This window comes from Suricata suricatta, chromosome 8, assembly GCF_006229205.1.
Source record: "Suricata suricatta isolate VVHF042 chromosome 8, meerkat_22Aug2017_6uvM2_HiC, whole genome shotgun sequence".
Taxonomy (NCBI): Eukaryota; Metazoa; Chordata; class Mammalia; order Carnivora; family Herpestidae; genus Suricata; species Suricata suricatta.
Genome location: NC_043707.1, coordinates 24785468 through 24793411, shown reverse-complemented (window position 1 = coordinate 24793411; position 7944 = coordinate 24785468). Strand labels below are relative to the sequence as shown.

Genomic DNA, 7944 nt, shown 5'->3' with positions numbered 1-7944 from the left:
CGGCCGGGCGTGTTTGATGGCTTCACTGAGAAGAGTCAAAGTGCTGCTGGTGTTGAACTTGATCGCGGTGGCCGGCTTCGTGCTCTTCCTGGCCAAGTGCCGGCCCATCGCGGTGCGCAGCGGAGACGCCTTCCACGAGATTCGGCCGCGCGCCGAGGCGGCCAACCTTAGCGCGCACAGCGCCAGCCCCATCCAGGATGCGGTCCTGAAGCGCCTCTCGCTGCTCGAGGACATCGTCTACCGGCAACTGAATGGTAAGTATGCGCGCCGGCGCCGACGGGGCTCTGCGCGGGCGGGCCGGGCACCGGTAACCCCCTGGGGTCCTTGGCGCGGTGGGGGGAGAGCCGGCGCCTCCTGGCTCCCTCAGGCTCCCTGTCTCCCTTCTTTCCCAGTCTTGGCCAGGAGGCCGGGGCTGCTGGAAAGAATTACTTCCACTGTGCCCCAGCTGTTAAGTTTGCTTTTATTGTGGAAACATGTCAGTACAGCTGGCTCCCGGTCCCCGCGTGCGGGAATCATTACCTGGTGACTCCAACCCGAGTGCAGAAACTAGTGGCGCGGCCAAATGGGACTGGAGGCGCAGGCTGTCTTGGAAAAAATAGCTCTTGCAGCTTTTTAGCGTTTGGCGGGGTCAGACAGGGAGGGACAGGGGCGGGCTTAAATGTCTGCAAAGTCAAGGCCTCAGGTCTGGAACTAATGCGCTTCGGTAGTAAGTTGGATGAACATGTCCTCTCTCCTAGAGGCGGGCGGCACAGTTAATAATGAGGACCCCTCCCTTCCCGCTGCCTTGGTGGAAGCTGCTATTAAAAAACACACCCCGTTTCTCGCTAGGAGCTGCCCGAGGGCGAATGTTACAGTTCGCTGGTGGGCTGGGGAAGCAGTGTTTCAGAGTGTAGCAAAGCGAGGCGTGCCTTCGAATTAGTGACAGTTGTCAGAATCTGTCCTATCTGAAATGTTCTCTTCAGCGCTTCGGAAGACGGGGGAGACTTCATGTGCCCTGGTCACATGTGGTCCAGGGACCGATGGGTTATTGGACACTTGCTGTCCCCAAGGTCAGAGTGAGTATGACCTCCCTGGAGTACAGGCAGCCTTCCAGGGTCCACAGGACTCCCATCCAAGGCAGACCCAAGGCTGCCACCCCCGCTTCCTGAACTTCTAACTCATGTTCTCATAATAGTTCCAGAACTAACAAATCATCATGATGATCATGATAATCGCTGTGATTTTTGCTGGGTGCCACACACCGTGTGTTATGGTGCGTTATCTTACTGCGTGTTCACACCAGTCCAGGGAGGTCCTATTGCATCCTCGAATCAGCAATGACAAAAGGAGGCTTGAACGCCAAGTTGCCTGCTGCCCTGTTGCTGGGAGGTGGTAGAATCTAGAATCAGAAGGCCATGCCAACCAGACAACTTCTGTCTATTGTGTATCTCCCAATTATAAGCATGGAGTTTGCTGACCAAAGGAGTCTACTTTAGGAAGACCCTCCTTGACCCTCTTCCTTGTAGACAGAGTGAGGCCAGTCCCATGGCAGGGAGAAGGAGGGTCTGGGATAGTTCTCTTCCTGCTCCTCGTGATCCCTGCTGGGTCCTTCTAAGTGGGATGTGGGCAGATCTGAGCACCCTTTGACCTAAGCCTGTGGTCTTCTTAATGTCCTGTAACAAATATCCAGGGAATGCTTTGCACTTTTATCTGCGCTGGGTAGCTGCAATCCCCAGTTCGTTTCTGGACAAATTAGAAGCATACGGCTTGGGCCTTATGATTCTACACGGATACACCTGCTATAGACCTATCCAGAGGACCTGAAAGAGAACGTGCAAGAGAGCCTGGGTCTCGCTGTCAGGCTGCACTTAGGGACACAAATTGTTTTAGTATTGGTTTCAGTTAGGAAACAAAATATGGTATAGCACACCCCCAAATGCCTCAGAGAGGAATAATAAAATTCTAAATGGTATTTACTAAGTGCACAGACATGCAGGGACTCATTTAGCCTTTATAGCAACCCTAGGAGGTAGGAGCTGATCCTGCCCGCTGAGGAACTTGCTCACAGTCAAGGGGTGAACTTGGATGGTCTGTTCCAGAATTGAGGTTCTTAGCTGCTGCATCAGCCTGCCTCTGTTTTTGGCATGTGTCTGAGTCAGATGGGGGGCGGTCATTAAGACACAGGTTTCGAGAGCGCCTGGGTGGCTCAGTTGGATGAACGTTAGACTCTTGATTTCAGCTCAGGTCATGACCTTGCGGTTCTTGGGATCGAGCCCCGCATCCGGCTCTGTGATGGTGGCTCCGAGGGTTCCTGCCTGGGCTTTTCTGTCTCTGTGTCCCTTTCCTGCTCCCTCTCTCTCTCTCTGTCAAAGTAAATAAACATTAAAAAAAAAAAGACAGGTTTCTAAGCCTCATCCCTGGAGTCTCTGATTCAGTAGATGGGGAGGGGGTGTGGGACTTTGCATCTGGACTAGCTGTAGCCTGAATCGTGGCCCACTGCCTATACTGAGCAAGCAAAGAGGAAGACCATTCTCCCATGGGCATCCACTGGGTGGGGGAGGGGGAGGAACTTCTGAGAAGCCAGGAGCTGGCTTCGGATGGGCTGGGGGTCTGGCTTCTTTGCCTGTGTGCTCTTCTGTCCAGTCAGCAATCCCCTGGGGGCTTCGGGGTGCTGGGGCACTTGGGACTGGGTGGGTGGGGCGCTTCAAATGCAGGAAGACAGAGTCTTCTGGACTTGCAGTCCCTGGGCAGAAACGGGCAGACCACTGGCTAGAGAGCTTTTCCTGGGCATGCCGGGACTGCTAGCTGCCACCAGGTGGGTGTTACCTCCCTGGCTGCTGAGCGTAGTTTGGAGTGATGTGAAGCCTTGAGGAAGAGTGCAGGGAAGAGTCATGAAGCTGAGAGGACCCTCCCCCTCTCCACCCCACCTGCCAGCACGCTGTCCTTTGCCTGCGTTTGCCTCAGGTATTTCGAGGTCCACCTGGGATGCAGTGGGCTTGCTGGGGCCACCTGCTGCAGGGGGAGGGTGTCCAAGGGTCACGGGGGCTCCTGGGGCCTGGGAGATGGGACCTGGATTCCTGTGTCCACTTGCTCTGCAGCCTGTCTCTATCCCTTTCTACTGAAGGAGAAGGAAACTTTGACCTTGGCGTCTTTATTCCTCAGTAATTAATGGAGGGCCTGTGGGAGCCTGGCACCGGGCATACGATAGGAACAAGGCCACTTGGGTCCAGCCCTTTGGGTATGAAGAGGGAGCTGGCATTTTAAAGCTTGCTGAGATTTCTCAAACTTTCCTGGAGACTCCTATGAAGCTCCATGAGGAGGGACTCAGGGAGAGCTCCGCCTCCCCTAGACCGAGAGCAGTGAGCACCTGAGAGGGGCCCCCCAGGCTAGGCGGCCAGGGTGACCCAGGCTTTCTCAGAACCCGCCGCTCTGCTAAGACTCTGGGTGCCAAAGTCCTGAGTCCTGCCTTACAGGTTGTTTCCCTTCTTACGGGCTGAGAAGGACACTTATTTTTATTTTAGTTTTTAAAGTTTATTCTTGGGGAGGGGAGAGAGAGAGAGCGAGAGCGAGCACAGGTGAGCATGAGTGGAGGAGGGGCAGAGACAGTGAGCATCCCAAGTAGGCTAGTGTTGTAGTGTTGTCAGTGCAGAACCCGACCCGAGGCTCGATCCCACGAAACGTGAGATCCTCACCTTCAGACTCTGTCTTGCACCTGTCTTTCCATTCTTTCTGCGAGGGCCCCCCCGGCCGCTCCCTGGTGTTGCAGAGGTACCCTCTGTCCAGTGCCCTGCCCCTGGTCTCTCGTACCCGCGTTCCGCCAGGCACACGTGGCTCCAGGTACCTGATTGGGAAGCACCACTTCCCGAGGACGCAGCTTCCATGGGCTCTCTGTTTCCTAAGGAATCACGGGCAAGCCTGGAGGCTGCCACAGCTCCAGCCAGCATCTCCTACATTCCCACCCTTGCCCAGTACCTTCCACCTCTTCTGCCAGACTGACCTGCTTGCTGAAATGCCCCACATTTGCCTTAAGATTGTAGCCTCCACATTTCAGCCCTAGCCTTCCAGAAGTTGTCTGGGTGTGCTGTTCCCAGCTCCCTCTCTGTATTCCTCCATCCTTTAAGGTTTGGCTAGGTCCTTGCCCTGGTGGTGGGGGTGGGGTGGTGACAGGCCACATGTCTGAGCCCTTCTCGCTCTGAGTTGCTTGAAGCTTGCTTATCAGCACCGATTTGTACCCATGGTTTATATTCTTGTGCCTATGTGGGGTTCTCTTTTGAGTTCAGAATTGGATGATAGGCTTTTTAAGGGCTTGAACCATATTTTGGATTTTTTAATACCACTTCCATCCTTCAAGCATCTCCTGCAGCTGCTTGTACAGAATACGGACACCTAAGATTTATGGGTTGATTAGTTGGATGGTAAGTATACATCGGAGGTAAACAATAGACACAGAGAAAATAGTCTTGACACCATCGTGGCTGGATTGAGCTGGGTGGATGTGGGTGAGGGGGAAGGATCTGGAAAGACTTGGATGGGAGACTGAGTGTGAGGAGCCATCTTGCCTCTGGCATCTTGCTGCCGCCATCTTGTCTTCACTATCCTGCCTGTGCCGTCTTGAGGCTGCTCTGGTCCCTCACTGACCTGACTGAAGGACTCCAGATCCTTCCGAAGGATTTGGGTGTCAAGCAGTTGTCCAGAATAGAGAACAACACATTTCAGCATGTTTTCTTTGAATGTGTGATTTTATAATATGAATATGGTGTTATATTCTTTTATTTTGTAGGAGAAAATGAATTCATGTTTACTGTGGAAATTTGGAAAGTCCAAAAGACTTGCATGAAAGAAAATAATGCAGTGTTAAAATATCTTAAGAAATGGCAGCTTCGTGGTTTTGTATCAGCATTAGGAACGGTGGACCTAGGGATGGACAGTTTTCTCGTGTACAGAATTCTAATGGACCTCTGTACTTGGGACTTTCTATCACCTTCTGAGGAAGTTATTGGCTTCTCTCATTTTAGAGCTGAAAAAAGGGTGAGAAACAGATACTGTGTGACTTAGCCGTGATGACATAGCCGGAGAAGGGCAGAGCCAAGATTCATGAACATCACAGTACTTTTCTCCAGCCCAGCATCCTCCCGAGGAGGCAGGGTGAAGATGGAGGAAGTGTGTGATGTTTCACTTGCCCCCCGCCCCCACTCGAGCACCGAGCTCTGGCTGGGGACCCCCTCCCTCATTGTGCCCCTGTGCAGTGGGCCGGAAGGGCGCGTGTCTTTGCTCCGTGAAGCCCAGGGCAGCTCTGTCATAAGTGGAAAAGCAATCGATTCAGGTTAGGTTCCAAATTTAGATTTTCAGAAGGATATTGAGTAGAAGCAGGGTTGCTTGAAGAAATGGAAAAAATCTTTGTGGAAACAGAGAGAAGTCAGAATTACCTATCCGAGTCCTGCCCCCAAGCCACAGAGGCAGACCACGCTGGAGTCAGAGCTCCTTAACACTGCAGGTCCCCAGTAACCCAAGCCCAGCCTGACGCCACAGGACAGAGGCACAGGGCTGGAGATGTGTCCCCGCAAGCCTCCAAGGCTGGCACTTTGAAGGCATGTCTTCAAGGATGCCAGAGCTGGCCCAGAGCTGTTTGCTCTGTGCTGCCAGGTGCGGATGGGCACGAATGGACTCCAAGAGCTGGCTGGGCCCAGCACCTGCTCCGGGAAGGAGGTAAAGGGACAGGAGGAGAGGGCACGTGTTTGTATTCAAATCAGTTCCTGCTATGAAGGTCAGAAGGAAACCAGAAGCCGCTCGAGCCTTCGTGGGCTACCTCTAGGTCTCTGTGGCAGGAGGGGCCCAAGCTGGCTGTGCTAGATGGGAGGCTCGGTTCCTTTACCTCTCCTGGAGAGATGGGGAGCATGCTCCCGGACAGCTGTCAGACATGGATGCAACCGTGCTGGCCATTCTGTGCGACAGACAGCCTGCCAGGGACTTCAGAGGTAGTGGGGACGAGGCCGCCGTGTCATTCTCCAGGAAGAAATCCAACCCCCTGACCTTTGCTGTTGCCAAATCAGGAGTGTCCTTTGTGGACGGGAAGAAGGCTCGGTAATTAGAGCTAGAAGTGGCAACAAGAGGAAGGAGCGTGGACCTAGTAAGGCACATGTCAGATGAAGAAAATCTGAGATCAGAGAACCTGCAAGTCTTTTTTGTTTTTTTAAGATATAAAATTGGAATGGGGAACCTGGGTGGCTCAGTCATTTAAGGGTCCAACTTCAGCTCAGGTCATGATCTCGCAGTCCATGAGTTTGAGCCCTGCTGACCACTCAGAGCCTGGAGGCTGCTTCAGATTCTGGGACTCTGTCTCTCTCTGCCTCTCCCCCACTCACGTTCTCTCTCTCTCTTAAAAATAAACATTAAAAAAATTAAAAAAAAAGAACACAACATAGGAAGAAACGTTCACTTGGCGTCAGGCAGACGATTGGATCCCTGGTTCAGTTGCATGTTAGCTGCGTGACCTTGGGCCCCTCATGTCACCTCTCAGCTGTGAATTGGGGCTGTTTAAAGTCAGGATGAAATGGGATTTGGAAGGTGCAGCCCAAGCCCTGGGGCCCAGCGAGAGGCAGCTGGGAGAACACAGACACCTGGAGGGAAGGGACCCTGCTGGCTGGGCCCCTCCTCACCATCATACCCCTGATGGTGGGAACTGCACTGAGCCCTCATCTGTGCTTAAATCTTTCTGGCATGGATGTATGAACCGCTAGCCACGCTCTGTGGCTGAGCGCGGTCACAGTTATCTGTGATGTAAGCCCCAAAAGGGGTAAAAGGAGGTCCTTTTCCGTCTCACTTGCTTGGTCTCTGATTTCATTGGAATCCTTCTCTCTTCCCGTGTTTGTCTGAGGCAGAATTCTGTTTCCTTCTTCCTTCTCGTTTCTTCCTCTCCCTCTCCTACTTATAAAGACGATGCCTTTGGGAGACTCTCTTGAGGCCTCGGAGGTCTGTGCGCATCAGGTCCTGTCGCAGAATGTGTGTCAGGAGCACTCCCTCACCGCCAGGGTGGCCAGGAGACCAGCATACAGGGAGGGGCGGACATCAGTGTCTAGTTGGAAAGGGTTTGACCGGGTGCACGCTCGGTCCCGGGACAGTGTTGGCACGGGTGTGGAAGGACCGAGGCCTGGACTCTCGAGCAGTAGGTGCTTAGCCAACAAGTGTTTCACCTTGAACATGAGAACTCAGAAACTTGGACACATGGACCCTAGGACACAGGTGGTGAGACCACCCCGGGAGGGCCTGATGGGGAAGCAAGTCACAGAAGACAGTCCAGGCCCAGGACGGGGAATCTGCAGGCGGGCTGGCATGGGGTGTAGTGGAGAGGCAGAAGTGTGTGGCCGGAGCTTGCCGGGGAGGTGGAGCTGGTTTGGAGGGCCAGGTGGAGACTGCCTTGAGCCCCAGGCTGGCTTGGACTTGATCCTGTAGACGTGTTGGTGGGGGGTGGGGGAACCCCTGGGCGACCAGGGCACCATGGCAACATAAGGAGATTGATGCCAGGTCATGGTTCAGTGTCAAATAGGTGGGAATGTGGGTTAAAATCCAGTGGTGGGTATAAGGTGCTGGCGTCACTGGCCCTGCCACGCCCCTGCTACAGGACACAGCCAGCCCCCTGCACTTTGGAGGGTGTAGTGTTCCTTACTTGGGAGCCCTGACCTTGGCCACACCCTGTCCTTAGTTATTGCTACAGTCAACTGGAATTGCTTCCTCCGGAAAACCTGAAGCAGTCCTCAGAGCACAGCCCTGCATGCTCCCCTTGAGCTTGCTCTCCCTTCCCCTTCACTGCGGCTCTCAACCTCCTTGAGGCCCTCCTGGCCCCCTTCCCTACCTTCCTTCTCCGCAGCCCCCTGTGTCTGCATCCTTCCACATCCAGCCCGTATAGCCCCTCCCCTGCCGAGGCTGTCAGGAATTCTGCCAGCCCCTCACCTCTGTGTCTTCTGCTCC

At 54.0% G+C, this 7944-nt stretch overlaps 1 protein-coding gene across 1 annotated transcript in view; it reads left to right on the top strand.

Moving 5' to 3' along the window:
• The first annotated feature begins 6 nt into the window (after positions 1-6).
• The window catches only part of GALNT17 (polypeptide N-acetylgalactosaminyltransferase 17), a 430076-nt gene continuing 422138 nt past the window's right edge, over positions 7-7944 (top strand). The window contains exon 1 of the mRNA XM_029948842.1: positions 7-254. Coding sequence (XP_029804702.1) covers positions 17-254 — 238 coding nt within the window. The 5' untranslated portion in view covers positions 7-16. The remainder of the gene's footprint in view (positions 255-7944) is intronic.